The sequence below is a fragment of the Macrobrachium nipponense genome, chromosome 15 (assembly GCF_015104395.2).
Source record: "Macrobrachium nipponense isolate FS-2020 chromosome 15, ASM1510439v2, whole genome shotgun sequence".
Taxonomy (NCBI): Eukaryota; Metazoa; Arthropoda; class Malacostraca; order Decapoda; family Palaemonidae; genus Macrobrachium; species Macrobrachium nipponense.
Window position 1 is genome coordinate 9,700,394 of NC_087208.1, and position 24,909 is coordinate 9,725,302.

The window sequence follows — 24,909 nt, forward strand, 5'->3', positions numbered from 1 at the left end:
ATCATCGAAGCCAACAAATACGTACATATTTTTTAGAATTCTTCTTCTGTTTTAGTATTATGTTACGTATATGTTTCATTATAGCTGTCAGTAACTCGGTATCTCCATTAGGTAAAGATAGAATAAAGAATAGAAATGAATGGTTATTATACTGTTTGGTAGTTTCATTAGTTGAAGAGGGATACTAATGAAAATTTATGGCTTACTGTGTCCTAGGAAAAGTGATTACTTGGCATTCGTTCGGTACTCGTAAGAGTAAGAGCTGAATGTAAACAAACGATTGGAAGTTTTTTTTTTTTCTGTATTATAGTTAATGATTAATTTGTAATTATTTGAAATGAGTACATACTGATTATTTATACATTTTATTGGCATATTCTAAGTTTTTAGCTTCTTAGATTTAGATGTCAGAATCATAGACTAGGCTACAGTAGCAACCGCTAACATAGGCTAGGCTTATTGCTAAGGGACATGTGCTAAAGTCCTAATGTATGCAGTAAAAATGGGGTTGAACATTACATGCAGTTGAATATTACTCAAGTATGTACAGTATTTTGCCTTTTTGGAGTCATATTTCTTCCGTCGGATCGGCGTCGTAACCCTAGAACATGTGTTGTAGGCCTGGAAATATAATTTACTGGGGTGTTTTTGTAGGGCTTGGAACAGATTAGGCATTTTACATGTAAAATGCGGTTCAAGATACGAAAAACTTATGATACCAAGGCCGCCTCGGAACGGATTAATTTCGTATCTCGAGGTACCACAGTACTGGCATGGTATCGAGGAAGAAAGCATAGGATTCCGTCCCATTGTCCGAACCTTCACCTGGATGTAAAGGATTGAAGTTTAGGGAGCCAAGAGGGTACAATGTACCCAGAGCACCCGACACTATAGTGGATGGGTTGTGGGTTTTACTTCAGTGTAGGTGACATAAAAATCTGGTTGTTTTTTGTTATGGCACTGTGCCCAGGGCAAGGGCAAGTTGTAGTCGTGAGCAATTGGAATCATCCTTGCTACAAGGCTCCCCCTTAAGTAGAGGCGACCCTCTGCTTTCCTGCCGCGCCACTACAGGTTAAGTTGAGCACCAACCAGAGGTAGTCTCTACTGCAAGCTCTCTTAACTAACAAGGAACAACAAGCATTGTTTCAATGCTAGCAACTTATCTATTTCTGATTCATTACATGACTTAACGTTTTAGAGTAGAGTATGTCCATTTGTCCAACCTGTCAATGTGGGAGTCAGTTCTATGTAATTACTGGGTAAGTTGCATAATTAAAAATTTATAATAAAACAAGGTTTTAATTATACTTACCTAGTAATTACATGATCAGAGCCCTCCCTCCTCCCCACTGAGGAGCTAATTGGCTGTGTTGTTCCTAACCTTCTCGCTAGGGGGGCAAGACTAAATCACCTACACACTTATTTGTATCTATACTGCTACGAATAACAGAAACTATAGCTATGTAATTACTGGGTAAGTATAATTAAAACCTTCTTTTATTATAAGCACATCATTTTCTATCAGCTTATTAAATCTAGCTACTGTCAACAGCTCAATTCCTTTACTTTTTAATTCCGGTAATTTCACCCGTTCACGTCGAACAATTGTTGGGGTTGGGGGTGTGGTGGCTGGCACCTGTGCTCACTTGAGAAATGCAAGCTGTTGTGTTTCTCTTGTTTTTTCAGTTCTTATTTTTGTTAGCTGCAAGGCACAAGCCTTCTGTGCTTGTTTAAATTTCTTAGGATGCATTTCTGATCACTAGTAGGCAGTACCCCGTTATCAGCGGGGGATCTGTTCTTGGCAGGGTGTTGATAAGCAAAAACTGCCATTAACCAAACTTGGTGATTTATGGCGCTTATGGTACTAAGCTTCGGTTAATGGCACCTCTGTTAGGTATGTTATGGCACAATAATGGAAACTTGGCCTGTTATGGCACCATAAGTTCCTTGTTGGACAAGTAGTTTTCGTGGTCACCTACCAATCTGGTGGTCTGAAGTTCAATTCTCTGCTCGGCCAACGCAGAATCAGAGGAACTTATTTCTGGTGATAGAAATGCATTTCTCTATATAATGTGGTTCGGATCCCACAATAAGCTGTAGGTCCCGTTGCTACAAAGCCAGTTGGTTCCCAGCCACACAAAAAATATCTAATCCTTTGGGCCAGCCCTAGGAGAGCTGTTAATCAGCTCAGTGGTCTGGTAAAACTAAGAATTACTTATGGCGCCATAAGTCGCCAATTTTCATAAATTCGGATCACCGTTAGCTGAGTCCACTGATAACCGGGGACTGCCTGTATATAGAAGGAAAACGATACATACTACAAAAACCAAGATCATAACACATGATAAACGAAAATCTAACAAAACACCTCTGGCAATTGACTCAATCATCTTACGCCATACCATCTCTTAGCTTGTTCCGTTGTTGGTAAGTCATACCAATGTATTCCATTGTTGGTAAGTCATACCAATGTATTGTACACTTTTTATGATCGGATTAAAAAAAAGTATTGAAATATCCTAATATATCAGTTGTATCAGTGCTACTGCTGGATGTATTTAAAGGTCAGTCGGAGTGGCTATAAAACATGTGGCCTCTAAATGAGCCCCCTGGACCTTTAAAGTTATCATACGCTCCCAGCATTACGCCACAAACTGCACTGTAAGTGGTAGAACACATCTGGAAGGTTTCATTGTTTATGATAATTTTCGAATTTTTTGGTCAGACATCCCCCTCAAGGTCTGGTCAGATTTGACTAACTTTGTCCAACTTGAAGCTAGTTGGTCAGCATCTTTCAGGAATTGCTGCAGAAGAGCCTCATGAAGCCCATTTCCCATCAGTATGGCATCTGTACCCATATCCTGCTCTCTAATCAGCCATTCAAAGACTTAACGCTATGGAATTACTCTATGGAATTAGTGAGAGAATCTTCACTACCACCACCACAGACCTTTTATGTAAACAAGCAGCCCAGTAGGCAACTTCAGTGGACGCGCTGATCTTCGAATTTCAGGGAATGATCAAAATGGAGTTATTGAAGTTTTGGACTGTTTTATGTCTAAATAAACATATCCTGAAGTGTTATTGCTTAAAAAAATTTAGATGGGTTTATTGACAATTTTGTTTGTTGCTTTTATCACTCCGTGAGTGACAAATTGTCACAAAACTTGTAAAAAGAATTTTTAAGCCTGTTTAGTTTGAAATAATTGATAAACTTGTGTTGCCCACTTAAATGTCTTCGTTTTCTCTAATGACAGTGTCCAGGAAAACAGGAAATCAGAGTAACTCACCCAAATCTCTCAATCATCTCGGCACTCGTCAGAGTGGCGCTAGACATGTACTGTGCCAAACAATTTGCATATATATACTAATGATTTTGTAGTTTGTATTTCTTGACATATTTATACCATACAATAACCACAATATGTAAATCAACGTGCTATATACAAGTATATTGTACAGACATGAAATGAACAGCAATCTTCCTCATCACCATTCACATATATGATATTCATGTTATCATAAGTGAAATCATTTAGTTAATATTTTTGTTTTTGACAAATGGTAAAATAGAATGAATATTGTGTTTTATTTCCTCAGGATATCTTTACAAGGTGTCTGTTCACAATTACAAAAAATATGGAAGTATTCTAAACATTTCCTTTGGGCACATCAAATAGTGCCACAGTGTACTTTGTGAGTCTTGTCACGCCCGACTTTTTAGTGCATTTTTTAGTACAATTTTTTCTGTCAAAATAGGAGCAAAGGAAAAATATATGTAACTAGATGCACTATGAGAATTGAATGGAAGAAAGAAATCAGAACAAAAGGAAAGTGTCTCCATTCGAGAAATGATACAAATTTCAATCACCCAAGAGGAAACCAAGCAGGGAGCTCATTTCTTTTCATTCGATTATTTTGTAAATTTCACAGGATGTTTGTTATTTGAAGAAATACTCGTACTTCAAAAGTCAGCTTTCCAACTATGATAGTTTCATAGTTGTTACGAAATAAGCGATGATTTTTTTTCTTTTGCCATTTTCTCAAAACTTTTTTTTTTTTAGTAAAGGAGTAAACCTCAAAGAAAACAACCAAATTCAATGGAACTTTCACAGCATAACTATATATATTTAATTTAGCCTGATGAAAAGTATTTTTGAATTATGTCATTTTTTCAACTGTTAAATTTATGAACTTAGAGGTTAGTTTTTTTTATTTCCTTATGCAGGTATTTTCAGTATTAGTTATTTGATAAGTGGTAAAATTTTAAAGCAAATCCCTTCAATCATAAGGCAGCAATGCTCACCTACTTTGCAATGGGACATTATGGCTATGCCACTCCCCTTAATACAATGGTCTCAGGGATGGGAATACTATTTGAGGAACCAGGAAGACATGATAACCAATCTGCTGTGGCATTATAATCTTCAGGACAGTATCTAACTATAAAGCTAAGCTTTGACAGTTCTTCTAACATCCTGGCTAATCAGCTGTCAACCATATTCATATTCTGAAGGTACATAAATGGTCGGTAATCAGAATGGATTACAAAAAATTGGCCATGAAGGAATGCCCTGAGATAGGGTGATAAGTGCAAATAGACCAGAAGTGATGTTGATTGACAAAACCAAGAAGAAAGTATCACTCATTGATGTCGCAGTACCATGGGACACATGAGTAGATGAGAAAGAAAGAGAAAAAATTGATAAATATCAATACCTGAAAATAGAAATAAGAAGCATACAGGCTATGCCAGTGAAAATTTTTACCCATTACCATGATCCCAAGATCCCTGACAAGGAACATGGAAAAATTAGATGCTGAAGTAGCTCCAGGACTCATGCAGAAGATTGTGCTCCTGGAAACAGCTCACATAGTAAGAAAAGTGATGGATTCCTAAGGAGGCAGGATGCAAACTGAAACCCCATACTATAAAACCACCCACTTGAATAGAATGACTGTGATTGACAAAAAATAAAAAAATAATAATGATAGTGTAAAACATCATAAATGATTACATTATTATCATTATAATTATCATCATTGTCATTCCCGCCCATTCATCTTGTTTGTCAGTCCATTCATTTTCTGGTATAATATTGGTTCAAAAATAGTGGTACTAGTACATGTTAATATCCATAATTATATATGATTATAATAATAGTGTAAAACATAATAAATGTTTGCATTATTATTATTGATTATATTATTATTATCATCATTCTTGCCCATTCACCATATTTGTTAGTTCAAAAAGTTCCTGGTATATTGGTTCAATAGTGGTACATGTTAATATCCATAATAATAATAAGGTACAAGTTAGCCCTTAAACGCCGAAGTGGTATTTAAAAAATCGTCTCTCGTATGCCAGCGGCGTTCGCAAGTGAGCGCCGAAGCGGAAAATTTTTTTTTCAAAAAATCGCAGCACGCTTAGTTTTCACGATTAAGAGTTCATTTTTGGCTCCTTTTTTTTGTCATTGCCTGAAGTTTAGTATGCAATCATCAGAAATGAAAGAAAATATCATTATCATATGTAAATATTGGGATATATGACAGCACGAAAAAAATTTCATATATAATTGTATACAAATCGCGCTGTGAGCAAAACCGTTAAAGCTAACGAGTTAATTTTTTTTTTTTATTTTCCACTAAATTGCGATCATTTTGGTATGTAACACATTGTAAAATTATCAAGGCAACACAGAGAAAATATTATCACAAAATGATGCATGAATTCGTAACGTGCGAACATAAAAAAAAAGCTTTTCAAAAATTCAACATAAATCAAAATATTGTGCTAGAGACTTCCTGTTTGTTGCAAAATGAAGGTAATTGATTGAATATTACTAGACTGTAAGGGATGTAGCTTACAATTGCAGTTTTCGACCATTTTGGTCAAGTTGAAGTTGACCGAAGGACAAATTTTTTCTATTTATCGTTATTTATATGAAAATATTTCAAAACTGATAAAAGCTACAACCATGGGTTGTTTTTTGTTGTATTCTACATGAAATTGCGCACATTTTCATATATAAAACTTTATGTAACGGCTAATTTAAAATGGTGCAAACATTACGACAATCGGACGAAAAAAGAGTTACAGCATGGACGAAAGGAAAAAGTTTATTTCATAAATTCACCATAAATCAAAATATTGTGCTAGAGACTTCCAATTTGTTGCAAAATAAAGGTAAATGATTGAATATTACTAGAATGTAATAGTTTTAGCTTACAGTTGCGTTTTTTACCATTTCGGTCGAGTCAAAGTTGACCGAAGGTTGAAATTTCGGCACATCGTTATTTATATGATAATGTTTCAAACCTGACAAAAGCTACAACCATGGGTTGTTTTTTTGTTGTATTGTACATGAAATTGCGCACATTTCCATATATAAAACTTTATGTAACTGCTAATTTAAAATGGTGGAAACATTACGACAATCAGACGAAAAAATTTCTGATTTTTCCGGAAGAGTTACCGCGCGAACGTAAGGAAAAAGTTTTTTTCATAAATTCAGCCTGAATCGAAATATTGTGCTAGAGACTTCCAATTTGTTGCAAAATAAAGGTAAATGATTGAATATTACTAGAATATAAGAGTTTTAGCTTACAAATGCGTTTTTCGACCATTTCGGTAGTCAAAGTTGACCGAAGGTTGAAATTTTGGCACTTATCGTTATTTATATGACAATATTTCAAAACTTATAAAAGCTACAACCATAAGTTGATTTTTGTTGTATTCTACATGAAATTGCACACATTTTCATATATAATATTCCATGTAATGGCTAATGTAAAATGGTGCAAAAATTATGTCAAAGTGACGAAATAATTTCTGAGATGCGTCACTGATGCTTTTTAGTGCGAGAAGAAAGAAATTCGTGCTTGCGCGCCTGGGTAACAATTGTAAACAAAACAACGCCTTGATCCGTGAGCTCCCAGCATCTCCCAAGGCGCGTGATTAAAAAGTTTTTGGCTGGTAGGCCTATAACTATTTTTCCGCGAATTTAAGAAACAAAAATTTTCGTTGATGTACCATACGTCCAATCGGCATACGACAGACAATTTTAGTCGACGATTAATACGTCCAATTGGCGTTAAAGGGTTAAGCATATCTTAGTTTTACCAGACCACTGAGCTGATTAACAGCTCTCCTAGGGCTGGCCCGAAGGATTAGATATTTTTACCTGACTAGGAACCAAGTGGTTACCTAGCAACGGGACCTACAGCTTATTGTGGCATCCAAACCACATTTTATCGAGAAATGAATTTCTATCACCAGAAATAAATTCCTCTGGTTCCGCGTTTGCCGAGCCGAGAATCGAACTTTGGACCACCGGGTTGGTATATAATAGTAGGGTACACTGATAATATTAATAACAATAATAATAAAGTACTGGAATAATCCATCAGTCTCTCTCATTCACCCTGTTTGTCTGTCTGGCCCTATCAGTCCATTATCCATTCATCATGTATTCACAGTCACCCTGTATTAATAATAATAATCAGTGCATGTACTGGTAGTGGTTATGGTGTCATTCAATCTCTCCCATTGTCCTTCTGTCTGTGTGTTATTGTCAGTCTAGTCATTATAATGTCTGTACAATCACTGTATTAAAAACAAAATTCAGTACTTGCTACCTACACCAAACTCCTCAGACTCTCTTTCTCACTCACCCAAGAGACCTGGGGCATTACCATTATCACCAAAATAATGGTCAGACATCATTACACAAGTTGTAAGTACGTACTTCCTTGACAATAACACTCAATTTATGATAGTCCATTGGCAAAAAGTGCGCAAACAATGAAGAGCAAGGGACTGAGAAGATGAGAGGCTTCCTCCCAGGCTGTGATTGGTGAAGAGACGGGTATGGTCCTCTACCTGCCTCCTGATTGGCTGCTGACTCTCACAGCATGTGACATCACTTCCATGTCAACACTACCCACCCCCACCAATTCGCTCAGTGACTCATGCTACAGGATGATGAACCGTTCTTCCTCACCCACTGCCTGGGACAGCAGCAGTGAGTCAGTAAGGTTGAAATCAGCATTTTTTCTTTATGGACTTTTACCATACTTCCATTGCATTGTACCTAGGGCTTTCCATCCCAGCTCATCACATAAAGGTAGTGTTATATGCAATAAAACAAATTGAGGGGTGTGACACATTGGACCCTTGTTCCGTGCAGTGCCTCTAATGATATATACTTGAACTGCCATTGTTCAAAAGCAGTGTATTTCTGTCTGTCCTCAGTTACTGGTATAGTAATAACCAATTTCTGTCTGTCCCCAGTTACTGGTATAGTAATAACCAATTTCTGTCTGTCCTCAGTTACTGGTATAGTAAAAACCAATCTCCAAGTTATGTGATAAAATATATATCTGATTCCACGCAAGCCGAATACAGACTCATCATATGGGGCATGAAGAACCTATCAGGTAGAATTATTTTGTTGATTTGACAGCATGTAATCAACACATTACCATATGCTATTGTCTTTCTTTAGGACTAGAATACAAGGCGAGGATTGGGGTTCAATAATGCTCAGATAACACAACTCTTCACTCTGCTGGTCAACAGCATGAGTGAAGTGTTAAGAAAATCCGGATTCTTTGGTAGATGAGCATTTCATCATACAGCTGTATCTGTACAGTATAGGGGCACCAGCACATTCTCCTACATTATCATCATTCCTGACGGCAGAAGGATGCTTTTGAAACATCTGACAGAATCTTTCATTCTGAGAAGGATTGACATCCTCAAGAGACAAAATGGTTCTCAGTCTACTCCAGTTCCCGTTGATTCACTATTTTGCATTATCAGACAGGAAGAAGGAGAGTGCAACTGCCTTAGTAAAAACTTTACCCAGATGATCACTTTTCTTCACCCAGCCAGGTTTTCACCTAAACCCTTAACAAGAACTGATGCTTAGAGCTCATTGACAGTAAAGATGCCCAGTATTCCTATGGCAAATGCAGATAGATCCAGGTTTATGCTGTTGCCATCATATAAGAACTTTGGATAATGTGGCTTTAGACATGATAAACACCAGACATTAGTGTTCAGTCCTTCAGGGAAAGCCACAGTAATGAGAATTTGTACCAGCTCACCACCAGTTATTCTGGGAGAATCAGCTGCACAGTCCTAAAATCCACAGAATACTTGCTGACAGTAGACCTCATGTGCTGGGGTGTAAAACTCCCAAAGAGACTCCTTGGATGGAATCCTAGCTCTCAGACGATTCTGTGCACAGTCCACAACCATACCCTATGCTTCAAGGAAACTATATGTGCATTACTTGCTCACATATTGTTCCAATTGGAACCACATTCCATCAAGCTGTCATCTAGGTACATTCAAGACAGAAGGAATGTTGCAGTTGACCAGATCAGCCACCAGGGACAGATACATAATTGGGATGGAGTGGGTCCTACACCCTAACATGGCAAAGGCTTTTGGACCTGCACTAGACCCCCCTGGCCTGCCTTGGGGAATATCTTACAGATATCTTCCAGAATCCTTAGGACAATAAGGGTGTGTAGGCATTTGCACCATTCAGTTTGAGATGTTGATTGATCAACTTAGTATTTGTCTGTCCAGGTTTTGGATAACCCTGCATTGGCCCCATAGTTGCAAATGGTATTCTAATCTGCTAGTTTTGAGATTCCCCTGTCGACCAATCTTTTCCATAAGTTATGTTTCAAGGAAGTCTTAGTTAACGTGTAACAGGGAGTGGACCATGTGGGCGCAGCATTTTCTCATCCAGCTACCCACAAACAATTCTCGGAAAGAGGGAACATAAAACCTTTAAATCTCTTTTCAGAAACAGACAGATCCTGAGTTTATGCTGAAGGTAAACCAGAAAATTTGTAATATGCTGCAGAGTAGCTATGATTTTTATCCATATTTATTTTCTTTTTAACAAAATACCTGAATAATCAAGAAATTTGCTTACCTCTTCCATCAGTCCTTGTTTAGTGCTCTTCATGATTTATATAGTAAAAATCTTATCCATTGTCTTTTTTTTTTTTTTTTTTTTTTTTACATAGACAAGTTAATTTGCTTACCTTGCCTATTAGCCTGTTATTATTCGTTTGAATAAATGAAGCCGTACATCTTTACAAGTGCAGAGATTACATGTTTTTTATTTTTCTCTGTCTAGCAGGTGGGAGCCTATGTTCAGAAGTTCTTGGGACAGCTGTGTCAGTGGTTCAAGCATTGCCACCACTGTCTCTTGCAGTTGAGTCAAAATTACCTCGTGTTGGATTGGCATCTCTCTCTCAGCTCACGTCTTTTCTTGGAGAAACTGCAAAACCTTCATCTCCAGCTGATGCGACAGGTCAGAGACATTATTTTTGGTAATATTTTATTTTTATTTGTAAGTAGATAGCAATTGTTGTGTTGCATAGACAAACATTTTTATACAGTAAAGAAAGGTTCCATAAGCTACTATTGACTTATTTAGGTTTTGCTTATTGTAAAATTCTTTGGTAAATTACTGGATAACAAACGGTAAGAGGGTCTCTACCATTTAGTTTGTAGTATTTCATGCATAGAATTAATATACCTTTTATGTTTTCACAGAATATTTATGACTTTATTTATACATTATTACAGGTCGCAAGCTGAGTGCAGAGTTGCTGTTGGGATTAAGTTTACAAAGAGGTAGCTTGAGGTATTTACTTGAGTGGGTGCATATGGCCCTCAGTGCTGCCTCTTCTGCTCAGAAGCCCAGTGATGATGTACCCAGAGATGCTGAGCGTGATGGGTAATTTGATTATCAATAATATACAAATATTGATGAATATTTGTTAACTAAATTAAACATATGTTAGAGATATAGTAGGAAACTGTTTTTATATTTTGTTTTCATTTTTTTCCATTGCAAAAATAGGACATGCATAAGCAGCAGGTGCTTGCAAGATGTGATGAGTTCTTTGGCTCACAGTGGAGAAAATGGGACTGAACAGCTTGCAGGAGTTGTTCATGATGATTCTACAGTGCCTCTCTATCAGGCTGCCCTTATTCTTATGGAAAAATTATCACATATGGCCTGTGAGTTGAGCCTGTGACATTGTCATTTATGTATATATTTTGATGGAACTGGGTGGTTATTCATTGGTGGGATTTAAAATTTCATTAAATATCTTGGTAAATTATGGGAACCCAAATTTTGGTTGTTTGATGTACATGCTCTAACGTTTGTAAAAAATAAAAATTAATAGAGTATTAGTTGTTTGAGTGTGTTGTGTTTATGTATTAATTGAATTAACCTGAGAAAATTCTGAAAGTTTTCTGATAGAGTAGGAATATTGTTTTGATTCATCAAAAGATATATGGGTTTTGATTGCAGCAAATTTTTTGTATAAGAATTAGGTTTTTGATTTTGTGGTAGATTTCAGCATACATAAATTTTTTTTTTTTTATGAAGGTGAGTATGCTCGTACCTGCATTGGGGATTCTTGTGAAGAAACAAATGATACAAATGAATCCTGTGATGTCTTTGTTTGGGGAAGCAACTCCTCTCACCAATTAGCTGAAGGTACTCAAGACAAAATCTTATCTCCAAAACTCACCCATGCTTTCAACAGTGTTCAACAGGTAAGTATGTGCTTTGTACCAAGGATTATTACATCTGGAATTTTATAAACATAGGATATTTGTAAACAAATGGAATACTTGAAAGGACACATGAAAAAGCTAAAAAAAATTAGATATTCTGTTATTTGTTCCGATACGTAATACAAACCCTCGGTCCTTTAACAATAGGAAGGTAACTAGCGGCAGCTGGGACGGTCGTAAGCTTCGAACAAGGGGAGAACGTAGTTAACTGCTTGTCCGACTCGTGCGCGCGCCGCGCGCCCGAGAGGTGAAGAATCACTTTTGCTTTCGGCCGCGGGTGTGAAGGACGTGTTCGTCATCGCTCTCTGCCCGCTTCATCGTCGTATGCTTTGTTTATATTGTGTTTTCTACTAATGGTTTGGTTTGACTTGAAAATGAAACTGTAAGTACACTCGCGCCGAGTCATGTATTTTGGGCGAAAGTGTGTAATTGAAAGATGTAAGTACTCTTTTTCATTATATTTTTGCCCTGTGCGTTCGTTGCCGAGAGCTTGATTGCGCTCGGCAAGAGCCTCTTATTTTGTATGAATAGAATGCAATGAAAGTGGATTCGCAATGCAGTTTTCTTTTCATTTTCATTTATTAATTGCATCAAATTTAATTTTGGATCAATTTCCGCGTTTTACCCGGGAATTAATCCTTACGATTTATTGCTGTGAAAGTGAAAATAGCAAGTGCAGTATTGTTCATTTTCATATATATTTATGATAGCATCATATTATTATGGATCAAGTTTCCGCTCTTACCGGGAATTGATTTTTCCCTCTTTAAGTTCTATGAAGTGAATCGCAAGTGCAGTATTCTGTTTCATTTTCATATTACTTTTCACTGCTGTGCGGGGGTAGGGGAAGCGAAGGTCTGCCAGGAAGTCGTCGGAAAGCTCTCCCGCGACTCCCTTGGTATCCGATTCTTCGTCTTCTTTCCTGCCCCCCCGCTCAGCTTCCTCGTATTTTGTTTTTTGGGTCTTCCTTCCGTTCGGGGTGGGGCATGTCTCCCCCCCCGTGCGTGAGGGAACCCCTCTTACTAATCTGTCTGTGCTACCGCAGGTGCTACAGCCGTGGGAGACGACCTTGGACAGGTATGGACCACTGCGGCTGCAGGGCGTGCCTAGCATCCACGATCTGCTGCAGAGTCTAGCGAGGTCTGGGCGGTGACCTTGGAGTGGTCTCCACTACAACCGTTCACGGCCGATTTATGCTGCTTCCCCCCCGCTGGTCTACACTCCCCATGCTGTGTCGGTGACGCCGTCTGCCGCTTTCGGGAGGGCCGGTCGCCGCCGTACCGAGGAGGGGTATGCCGCCGCCGCCTGTGTTTCTTCGTGTTGCCTGCCCCAGACTTCCGCTGTTCCAGCAGCCTCGCCCCTTGGACCGGCCGCCAGTACCAACGCTGGCTGCCGATGATTCTACGAGGCGATGGCTGGGCCTTGCCGTACCTGTCGCTGATGTGGTTCCCGCTACTGGCTTGGCTGTCCCTTCTGTGTTTACCGCTGCCGCTGTTCCTGCCGCTCCTGAGCTGGTTGCTGTTCCTGTCGCTCCTGGTTCCTGCGCCTGTCCATGCTGGTCCTGCCCATGGTGTGCCTCCCCAGTCCCAGGTCCTTCCGGACAGGTGCAGTCGGGCCGTGTTGCTTCGGCAATAGGCCCGACTCCGGCCTGGATGGAGGACCTGACGACTGTCCTGCGTGAGCTGACGAAGAAGAGGAAGGTGTCATCTTCGTCTTCGTCTGCTGCTGCCTCTTCCCCCTTCGACTTCTAAGGCCCATAAGCCGAAGAAGAAGAAGGCTGCCTCCCCCCCTAAGAAGTCTCCTTCGGGAACTTCTAAGGGCCCGTCCCACCTCGGTGGGACGGGGGGGGTCCTTCTGCTGGTCCTCCTGCTCCTTCGGGAGCGGGGCCCGTCTCCCCTTCCGTAAGGAAGAGATAGACGGGGACCAGAGGAGGAAGTATCGGTTAGCTCTGGTACTTCCTCGCCTGGTGCTAGCGCGATGCCGCTACGCAGGTTCCGGCTCGGTCTCTCGTTCGCGGGAGATCCCGAGTGTACGCTCTCCCTCGGAGACCGTGCAGCCAAAGTTTCGGCGCCAGAGTTCTCTCGGCGCCAAGACCACGGCACGGAGCAGAAGGCTGGCGAGAACCGCTCAGGTGACTCTCGCCAGGCCAGCGGCCGCTCTCGCAGCGACCAGCTGGTAACCGGGTTTGTTATTCCCCCTAAGAAGACTCCTTCGGGAACTTCGAAGGGCTCGTCACATTCCGGTGTGACGGGGGGGTTCTTCTGCTGGTCCTCCTGTTCCTTCGGGAACGGGGCCCGTCTCCCCTTCTGAGAAGAAGAAGAAGACGGGGACCAAGGGTGTGCTGGCTACCGCTGGTACACCCTCGCGGCCTGGTCTTGGCAGCTCTGCTGCTAAGCCAGGTACCGGCTCGGTTTCTCGTCCGCGAGAAGTTCCGAGTGTAAGATCTCCTTCGGGTGACCGTGCAGCCAAAGTTAAGACGCCTGAGTTCGCTCAGCGTCATGACCGAGGGCACGGAGCAGAAGACTGTCGAGAGCCGCTCAGGTGACTCTCGCCAGGCCAGCGGCCGCTCTCGCAGCGACCAGCCGGTACCTCGGGTCTGGACGTGACGGTCTCTGACCGGCCACGGGTTGAGGCTGGGAAGAGGTCCCCCAGGTCCCCTCGACCGACGGTACCAGCCTCGCTGGTACCAGCGTTTGACGTGCCGCGAGGACGCTCACCGGTCTCACGGCGAAAGCGAGCTCTGCAGGTCACCTGACCGCCGCTCCCACAGGGACCGGGCGGATACGGTGACCAGCAGCAGCTCGTCTGACGCACGGGACGGGGGGGGTCGACGTGCTCAGTCGAGCCGCTCGCCACAGGTGAGCGGCACGGCCAGCCTTGCAGATCGATCCCCACCGCGGGTTGGTGGTGATCGGCTGCAGCCCCCCACGTACGCTGGTCCTGCCAGCGAGCGGGGGGGGAGCGTCAGGTCTGTCTCTCCACTACCTTCAACTTCCTCGGGCTACACCGGGAAGAGCGAGGTAGCTAGGAGTGATCGTGAGAGGTGCGCCGCTCACGATCCCGTCACGACGCCGCACGTGCCACGTATGGTCTTAGACCAACCAGGACGTACGCGCAAGTCGATTGGAGGCGACCGTCAGGGGTGAGAGGGGGTAGCGTCAGTTCTGTCTCTCCGATACCTTCAACTTCCTCGGCATACGCCAGGAAGAGCGAGGTATATAGGAGTGATCGTGAGAGATGCGCCGCTCACGATCCCGTCACGACGCCGCACGTGCCAGGTTGGTCTTAGGACCAACCAGGACGTACGCAGCAAGTGATTGGAGGCAACCGTCAGGGATCTGTTGCTGGTCCTTCTTCTGAAGGAGGAGGGTCCTGGGAGCTGCTCTTGTTGGAGGGACTGGACGGTCCTACTCCTCAAGACGCTGTAACTTCCGAGATTCAGAGTAACTTTACCCAGGTTATTGCACTGATTCGTCAGCACAACGACCGGGGGGAAGGATCGCCGCTCCCACCAGCAGAGCCCATGTCTCTGCTCGAGTCGTTTTGGGGTTCCCGAGAGGGAACCCAAACCGACGGTGGGTATGCCGCGATCGGAGCTTGCCGATTCTGTCTTGAACCAGTCTCTCTCGTCTCCGGACAAGAAGGCTCTCTCAGTTCTGGCCGGTCGATCAAGCTACTTCCACCTCCTCTACTGCGACAGCGGCGTTTCTACGTGTCTTCGGACACCGTATTTAAATACTCCTTCGGTCCTCCTGAGAGGTTTCGACCTCGACGAGGACTGGAATGAGTCGGAGGACGGTATCGGCTCTCTCCTGTCAGGTGTCGATCAGCCCCACCCAGACGACGTTCACAGTGGCGGCAGACCCTTACCTACAGTGAGAGTTCGTAACCCTCCTCGGGAAAACGTTTTCTCCTGACGATACGTTTTCCCACCCGACTCTGAGAGGCCATCGCCGCAAGGCGATGGCTGCTCCTACTCTTCTCCAACTGCTAGTTCCACTGGAAGGCGAGCGAGTATCCAATTCCTCCCCCATTCCCTCTCTCCTTACGGCTACGAGGGAAAGGGGAAGGATCCTACAGAGATTTCTCTGTAGGATCCCACGTTGGGGGGGACTGCGCTACCAGGGGGACCTTCGGGTCCTACCTGACGTAAGCCCCGGTCGTTGAGGAGGGATCCTGCCCCATTCTCGATTTCTACGGGAATCGAGAGGACCACCAGCCGATATCGTTTGACGAATTCGGTGGGGGTTTCGCAGACTGCTTAGAATTCTACGGAATTTCTAGCGCATTCAGTGTTAGAGTTTCTTACGATCTCCAAACACATAGGCGAGACCACGGTCCAAAGTGAGCGAGACGAGAATCCCCGATATGTTACACGATAATCGGGAACCTCGCCTATGCTCGAATTCCTGGAATTTCTAGCATTAGGAAGAAGACTGCTGCTGAAAGAAGACTATCTCACAGTAGGCGACCAACCTGGAAATAGAGAAGAACGGACGGGAATATCCAGTTTGGCTGGAACTATCGTCTTAGTATTCTGTTCACCATTGAAGCTTTCCTTCGAGGAAGACTTCTCCTTCACTCTCTTTAATAGAGAACGAAGGTGGTCGATCTCCAATCCTTATTTTGTTTTCTTGAAGGAAAGAATTTAGGATGGAGATCGTTGTTCAGAATCCTACAAATATACTACGTATATTACCTCGCGACATGATTCTGCTAAGCAGTTTGAATGTCCCGAGGGGTAGGCGCATATCCTGGTTATTCTACGGATTGCGACTTAGACGAAAAGTATTCTAATTGAACTGCAACCCGGGTTGCCTGCAACCTCCCAGGAGTTTCCAGTTTCAATTTTATATACTTATGGTGTTGTCACAACACCATTTAAGCTTTTATATTTACTGAAATTCGTTTCGCTTAAATATAATTGCTCGAGCATATCTTTTTATGCTCGGTGGTTCTAGCCGAACGCATTCCTTCGTGGAAAGGATTACTTGGCAACTCAGGATGACGAGTCAGCGACAGCTACTGCGTATTGAATTGCCCGAGGCATTTCAGTATCAGCTGCCGCTTTGAGATAGACGGTTGTTTATGTCTTTCTCACCTGCTTTGATTGAATAACAACCGTATCTCTGCCCAACAATCACGGACTTAAGTCTCTGATTAACGGGGATTCTCGCATACATGAATGACCATCTACTGCTGTGAAACGCTAGTATTCATCGTCTTCGGTATTGCGAGAATTTTAAACAGAGATATCTATTCGCCTCTCATCTTTCTGTTTTACCGCACGGTAACAGAATTCTTTAATAGTCTCTTGCTGCATCGTATCCCGATAATGCGAATGATTTTGCGGAATCTGAGTTTGTCCTCAAAATATCTTGTATTCGGAGGTGTACAATTGTTCATTGTTCACCCCGGATTAGCAGATGTATTGAAAGACATCGCCTATCCCACACCTGCCAGCTCTACTTCCAAACGTTCAGCCCATGAGAAGCAGTTCTTCAAGCGGCTCTCCCCTGTGTTTCATTACTGAAGAACGCCCCGCTTTCATTGCACAACGGACAGCAATGAAATGGCGGTTAGCGTTTTCAGTCATTTGTAAGCACAGGTTTAGAGTCTTGAGATTCCTTCTCTCGATTCAGCTGGAAGACGTAGGTTGCATTCATTGCCTACCTTCGTCTTCAACGTCACATAGTGTTCTCCTTAAGCTGAGATTCAACGTTATGAGATTTTCTTGCCATCAGGGACCTCGGTCTTTTGAAGGCAATTGACTTTCGCCTTTTGAGCTTATGCATTAAGAGAATCATCGCCGCGCCGTCCGGCATCGGTGACTAACAAATATTTTATTTGTTGGTCTCTCAGCATAACTCTTTAAAGGGCGAAGGTCACGTGACTTACCCGGATGCTTGGACAACTTGCCTCTACTGATTCCGAACCAGTCAGTCGGCAGCTGTCAGAGCGCCCGAGTCAGTTACGAACTATTGGCTGTGGACTTAGTTCGGTTGTTTGTTCCAGAGCATCATTACTTCGTCTTAATAGCTTGTCAGTATGAGTACTGTACATAACCAAAGTCGAGAAGAGGGATAGGTCATACGACTATTCCCTTCTTTCGTCTTAGGTAACTGCATTGACTTCTCTTGAGAAGTCAAAGCACCAAAGGGATGGGGGATTTGTGACGCTCGATTTCGTACCGATCTTCGTAGCGAAGACTCAGAACCCTTCGGTAACTGACGATTGGTTCGAGTCCTTCACAATACCCTCCCTAATGACTTCACCGCCTCCGATACGAAGGCTATGCTGCTTTGTCCTGTGAAGGTGCGACGGAGCTGTCTGAAGAAACTCGCACCCAGAGATGAGTGTGGACGCCTCTTCATCATTCTCTCGCATTCCGCAAGAACTTCTCCGTGGCGCAGGTAATGAAGGCAGGCGCCTGGTCCAACCGGACCGCACGCACCTCCTTCTACCTTCAGGATATTGCCCACAGTTCCTTGGATCTTTTTCCTTGGGAACCGTGGTGGTTGCTCAACACGTTGTGTAGTTAACCCAGACCCTCGCAGGCTGAACAGCATCGAGTCCTGGTGTACCGTAAGAATGGATGAGGAATGAGAGTGTGACTGGCTCCTCTTCCCATCTTTTTCTTCCCTCTACCTTTGGGTAGAGGGACACGGTCGTCACCCTGCTGGGTAAGGACGAGATCAGGTGAGCTACTCAATAGAAGCACCATCCGTCCCTTTCAGTAGGGATAGGAGTCAAATATCCACCACTTCCCTCCAACAAGGGGGAGGAGTGGATGCCAAATTGAGACAAACCCATCATTTTATGATTGTCTCTTGCAAACAGGAACAAGTTCTTGCTTTGCTGGTACGAAGAGATACGCTTGCCTCTCTCTTAGTACTTGGCCCAGAGGTCTGACCATTGATCCTGCGGTGCACACCCCGATCAATCGGACAGAGGTTTGGATCCCTCCCTTGCTCTTACGACCAGGGAGGCACTCCAGGGTTGGACGAACACCAGTCTGTTCACCAAAAAGACTCAGATTCCTCCCACCAAGAAGTGAGTCTTCCTATTGTTAAAGGACCGAGGGGTGTTGTATTACGTATCGGAACAAATGACAATTTGTCGAAAATTGCATTTTTCCTAACTATACAAACCTGAGGTCCTTTACATATAGTCCCACCTCATGCCACCCCTCACTGCAACTTTTTGCATGGGCCTAAAGCAAAAGTGATTCTTCACCTCTCGGCGCGCGGGCCGCGCGCACGATCGGACAAGCAGTTAACTACCGTTCTCCCCCCTTGTTCGAAGCTTACGACCGTCCCAGCTGCCGCTAGTTACCTTCCTATTGTTAAAGGACCTCAGGTTTGTATAGTTAGGAAAAATGCAATTTTCGACAAATTGTCATTTTACTGTTTTTAATCAGTAAAGAGATCTATCCTAGACAAAAGTTTGACTGATTGAAAATATTGTATGATAATCAATTTCCTAGCAAGTTTGTATACTGGACTAATTATATTCGTTTCATACTAACCTGCAGAAGTGATATTTGCATGTACCATTCATGCCCATTAACTGGTCGACAAACCTACCAAAACTGAATCCTAGACATTCAATAGAAACATTAAAATACTGCATATATTTCCATACACATATAATACAGCCACATATACACACCTATAAATACAAATGTATGCAGAACTTATGTCCCAAAATAAAAGGGAAAACGCCAGCCACTTGTTCCCGGTTATTTAAAGTCAAAACAACCCAATCCCCCCCCCCAGCGCAGGGGAAGTGACAGATATCCATCCAACATCAAGCCATTCCCTTTCTTTGTCGGTCCAGTGCATTTGGACACTTGACAGCTCTTTATTGCATTGGCCAGCAATCTTACTTTGTTCCTACACAATATACAAACCCTAGTCCTTTACATAAGGAATTACTTTCAGCATAGGCTGGAATACGGCCGTTAAATTTTTGAACAAGGTGGGTTAGGCTGTAACTACCTTCTGGCCTACCCGGATGTAAGCACTCCACTTTGCTTTCGGCCGTCTTCCGATGAAGACATGTTTGTGAGCTCTTGCTGACTAGCTTTTAATTACAATTTTCCCTCCGGGATCTTTAATTTTGTACATGAACTTTCCTGCCAGATATATACTTAGCTTACGTCTCTGACGTCACGACAGAATTCAAAACTCGCGGCAAATGCGACAGGTAGGTCAGGTGATCTACCCCACCCGCCGCTGGGTGGCAGGTGTCTGAACCAATCCCCCTTTCCAGTCATAATTTTTCTGTCGCCGGTGTTGACTACATCTGTTGTTGATACCTCTCGATTTTGAATTATTACTCGTTTTCGCCCTGGATTGTTTCAACGGACTTTTGGTGAAGTACCTGCTCCTTGGCTTGGCATTTGCGATTTGTGGACCGGTTTTGGATTATTCTTTTGATTATTCTTGGAATTTCATTATGTCTGATTTGGAAATTAAGAAATCAACTAGTGTTCAAGTTTTTGTTCTGTTACCGATTGTAAGGTGAGGCTAACGAAAGCTGCGGTAGACCCTCACACAGTATGCATGAGGTGTAGGGGGAATGACTGCTCATTATTAACCCTGTAATGAATGTGGTAATTTGAATGAAGAAGAATGGAAGGCGCTTTCTTCTTATGTAAGAAAGCTTGAGAAGGACAAGGTTAGGAAAGCTTCATCTAGGATTCTAGTAGGTCCTCGCGCTAGCGAGTTTGAAGTTGATAACCCTGTTGTAGACGTAGCGCCTTTACCAGTTTCAGCCCTGCTTCCTGCACCGAACCCGAAGATGCGCCTTCGGAGGTGGACACTATGAGAGCCACTATTCGCAGCATGGAGCTGAAAATTAAAGTGCTAGAAGGTAAGAGTGATAGCAATTGTGCAGTGATCCCAGTGCAGTGGAGGGTGCGTCTGATCGGCTCCCTAATGCTTCTAGGCCTTGACCTCTTCCAGACTCCCAGACCCAGTGGAGGAGGAAAGTCGAAAGCCGCAGGAAGGTTAGGGAGAACCCCCACCGGTCAGGCGTCCCCTCGGTAGCGCCTGATGTTCGATCCCAGGCTACCTTGGATCGCGCCAAGAGAGAAGTCTTACGGCAATGCTTCTCGTCTTCGCCTTCTCCTTCGCCCAAACGTGGTTGGAGCTCCTCGGAAGCTTCTCGGCCGTCGAAGAGAGCCTGGCAGGCTTCTTCCTTCCGCTCCCCTCCCCTCCAGCCCTGAAGTTTTTTCGGAAAATCCTGGATTGGATGTCAAGAAACCGAGGATTTCTTTGGAGTTTCGCTCTCCTAGTAAGGATCGAGCTGCGTTCTCCCGTGAAGGACTTTAAGTCTCCTACAACGTGTGTTGGCTAGTCTGCAGGCGCAGATTACGGCTCTGGCTGACTCCTTGATTGTGAATGCTGGTCGTAGGAAGGACGTCTCGCTCCCGGTAAAGAAGTCCAGGCGCTCTTCTCCAGGCTTACGCTATTCGTCAGTAACTGCCCTCTCTCCAGGAGTGGATCGTAGTACGAGGCGCTCTCCTGCGGACATCGTTTCTCCCGTCGACAAGGGGCATGCTTCCCGTAGACGAGCCTCTCCTGACAGGCGCTCGTCTCGAGACAGGATCTCTCCCGCTGGCAGACGCCAGGAGCCTGGTAGGCGTTTTTCTCATGGTAGCCGCTCTCCTTCAGGCTTTCGCTCTCCTGTGACCAGACGCCCTTTGGTGGTTAGACAAGGCGCTCTTCTCCTGTCAGCCGCCCTTCGCTTAGCAGGCACCAAGAGCCTGGTAGGCGCTCTTCTCCTTCAAGGCGCTCTTCTACTCCCGATTTTCGCTCTCCTCGAGTTAGGCGCCGAAATCTGTCATAACGCTTCTCGCCTGATAGGCGCTCCGTCGCCAGAGATTCGTCTCCTCGCAGCAGGCGCCAAGAGGGCTGATAATCGCTTTCCCGCATGACAGGCGCTCTTCGCCAGGCAGCCGCTCTCCTTTAGACAGGCGCCAGGAGCCTGATAGACGCTTTTCGCCTAATAGGGCGCTCTTCGCCTAATAGGCGCTCTTCGCCTAAATAGGCGCTCTTCGCCATGCGCTCTTCGCCAGATTTTCGCCCTGCGTTCGTTAGGCGCCAAGAGCCTAGAATGCGCCCTCATCCTGACAAGAAGGAGTTTTCAGGCAGAAGCTCAACGGAAGTTATAACTTCCCCGGTTAGATGTCAGAGTTCTTCCAGACATTCTTCCAAGGATGGACTCTCGGCTGAGGACAAGACAGCCTTTCATCGTAGGATCGTGAAGGATCTTCGGCGGAAGAAGAACAGGATCCCTCGGAAGAAGAAATTCCTAAGGATTCCTCCGTTTCTTCATACAAGCGGTTGACGGACCTGTTGCTTCAGGAATTTGGAGACGCCCTTTCTCCTGTCGCCCCGCCCTCGCCTCTTTCGTTATTTTCGACTTCGAAAACTTCGAAGGTTTCATCCTGTGTCAGGATGAAGCCTGCAATCTCCATGAAGAAGGCGCTTAGAGGTTTTTGGTGAGTGGCTTCTTTCGAAGGAAGAGAAAGGGAAGACGGTGTTCTCTTTCCCTCCTTCTAAGCTTACTGGGAAACTAGGATTCTGGTATGAATCGGAGAACCCTTGGGCCTCGTTCTTCCATCCTCGGCAGACTCGGACTTCTCTTCACTGGTGGATTCCTCTCGACGCTCTGCCCTCATGTCTGCTAAGACGACATGGGGGATGAATGAGCTTGCTACCACCTGTTGAAGGGAATGTTCCGAGTCCTGGAGGTTGTTTAACTTCCTAGACTGGTCTTTGGGTCGTTTTGGCCAGAAGACGCAGACCCCGGATTCCATTTCTCCTGAGGATCTTATCAGTGTTCTCACGTGGTATGGACAAGGCAGTGAGGGATGGATCGAGTGAAATAGCTTCACTTTTCGGAGCGGGAGTGATCAAGAAGAGATCTGTGTACTGTTCGTTCCTGACGAAATCAGTATCGCATGCTCAGAGAGCCTCTCTCCTGTATTCTCAGCTCTCTCCTCATCTCTTCCCTAAGAAGATTCGTTCAGGATGTTTCTTGTGCCCTTTCAGCTAAGGCTACACAGGACATGCTAGCCCAGTCTACCAGGAAGCCTCACTCTTCTTTCCAAGCTAAAACCAAGAGAGAGACTCCAGTTAGGCAGGAGCCCTTTCGAGGAGTCCCTCCTGCCAGAGCTTCTTCCTCTAGAGGATCTAGACCCACTAAACGAGGGAAGACCTTCTCTAGATCCATCAGAGGGAAGAAGTAGGATTCAAGTCCTCCAGACATCAGTGGGTGCCAGACTTCTGAAGTTTGCCGACGTCTGGGCCCAGAAAGGGGCGGACAACTGGTCACTCTCGATTGTCCGCAAAGGCTACCTCATTCCCTTCTTATCAAGACCTCCGTTGCGACGACTCCCGAGGGAGTTGGTAGCCAAGTACAAGGACCCCATCATGAATCAAGCCCTCTCTCTAGCAGTAGATCTTATGCTGGAGAAGGAGGCGATAGAACTAGTGAAAGATCCTCATTCTGCGGGTTTTTACAACAGACTGTTCCTAGTTTCCCAAGAGCTCAGGAGGATGGAGACCGGTTCTGGATGTAAGCGCCCTGAATGTCTTCGTAGAAAAAAGGAAGTTCGCCATGGAGACAACTTCTTCAGTGTTGGCGGCTCTTCGTCCAGGGGACTGGATGGTGTCCCTAGATCTTCAGGACGCTTACTTCCATGTGCCTATCCATCCTTCTTCACTGAAGTTTCTAAGATTCATGATGGGAGGGAAGATCTTCCAATTCAGGGCCTTGTGCTTCGGCCTTTCGACAGCCCCTCAAGTTTTCACGGTTTAATGAAGAATGTAGCGCAGTGGCTACATTTGGAGGGAGTGAGGCTGTCTCTCTATCTAGACGATTGGCTGATCAGCAAGCTCACAAGAAAGATGTCTGGAGGACCTACAAAAGACACTGACTTTAGCAAGTTCGTTGGGGCTTCTGGTGAACTTCCAGAAGTCACAATTAATCCCCAGTCAAGAGCTGATATATCTGGGGATTCGGATGGTTTCTCCGGATTTTCGGGCATATCCGTCACCAGAGAGGATTGCTCGTTGCCAAGAGAAACTAACGACCTTCCTAGAGAAAGATGCATGCACAGCGAGGGAGTGGATGAGTCTGTTGGGGACACTTTCCTCGCTGGAGCAATTCGTTTCTCTAGGAAGGTTGCATCTCAGACCTCTCCAATTCTTCCTTTACCGGAACTGGAGGTGTCCTCTCTCTAGACCTGGAATTCTCCTTCAGGAATATCAAAAGGAATCAAGAAGGACCTTCTGTGGTGGACAGATCCTCTCCGATTTGCAGAAGGTCTGTCTCTGTACATGCCAAACCCGAACCAAGTATTGTTTTCGACGCGTCGGAGACGGGTTGGGGTGCGACCCTAGGGTCAAGAGAAGTGTCAGGCACCTAAGGAGGGGGAACAGGTGTCCTGGCACATCAACAACAAAGAGTTGATGGCGTGTGGTTGGCGTTAAAAGCCTTCGAGCCCCCAGTCCGAAATGCTATAGTTCAGGTCAACTCGGACAACACCACAGCCTTGGCTTACATAAGAAAGCAGGGGGGACACACTCTTTCTCCCTGTACGAAACAGCGAAGGACTTGCTGTTGTGGTCTCAGGCAAGGAAGATTGTTCTCCTCACCCAGGTTTCGTACAGGGAGAAAGGAATGTCAGAGCCGATCTCCTGAGCAGGAGGAATCAAGTGCTCCCCTCGGAGTGGACTCTGCACTCAGAAGTTTGCCAGGACCTGTGGAGGTTATGGGGCAGACCTCATATCGACCTTTTTTGCGACAGCAAGAACAAGAGAATAGACCTCTACTGCTCCCCGATCTCGGACCCAGGAGCAGTGTCAGTCGTGCTTTCCTCCTAGACTGGCGAGGTCTGGACGTCTATGCTTTTCCTCCATTCAAGATTCTGAGTCAAACACTCAGAAAGTTTGCGGCCTCGGAAGCGACAAGGATGACGCTGGTAGCTCCATTCTGGCCGGCCCAAGATTGGTTCACAGAGGTACTGGAAATGGCTAGTGACTTTCCAAGAGCTCTTCCCCACAAAGAGTAGATCTGCTCAGACAACCCCACTTCGACAGGTATCACAGAAACTCCCCGCTCTCAATCTGACTGGCTTTTCGACTGTCAAAAGTCTTGTCAGAGCGAAGGGTTTTTCAGCTAAGGCAGCGAAGGCTATCGCATCAGCTAGAAGGCCCTCTACCCTTAGTGTCTACCAGTCGAAGTGGGACGTCTTTCGCCGTTGGTGC

General features: G+C 44.5%; 1 protein-coding gene across 1 annotated transcript in view; it reads left to right on the top strand.

The window, feature by feature from the left end:
* The window catches only part of LOC135226952 (probable E3 ubiquitin-protein ligase HERC1), a 448,279-nt gene that overhangs the window by 158,550 nt on the left and 264,820 nt on the right, over window positions 1–24,909 (top strand). The window contains exons 6-9 of the mRNA XM_064266635.1: window positions 10,170–10,343; window positions 10,622–10,772; window positions 10,899–11,059; window positions 11,436–11,605. Of these exons, the coding sequence (XP_064122705.1) occupies window positions 10,170–10,343; window positions 10,622–10,772; window positions 10,899–11,059; window positions 11,436–11,605 (656 nt within the window). The remainder of the gene's footprint in view (window positions 1–10,169; window positions 10,344–10,621; window positions 10,773–10,898; window positions 11,060–11,435; window positions 11,606–24,909) is intronic.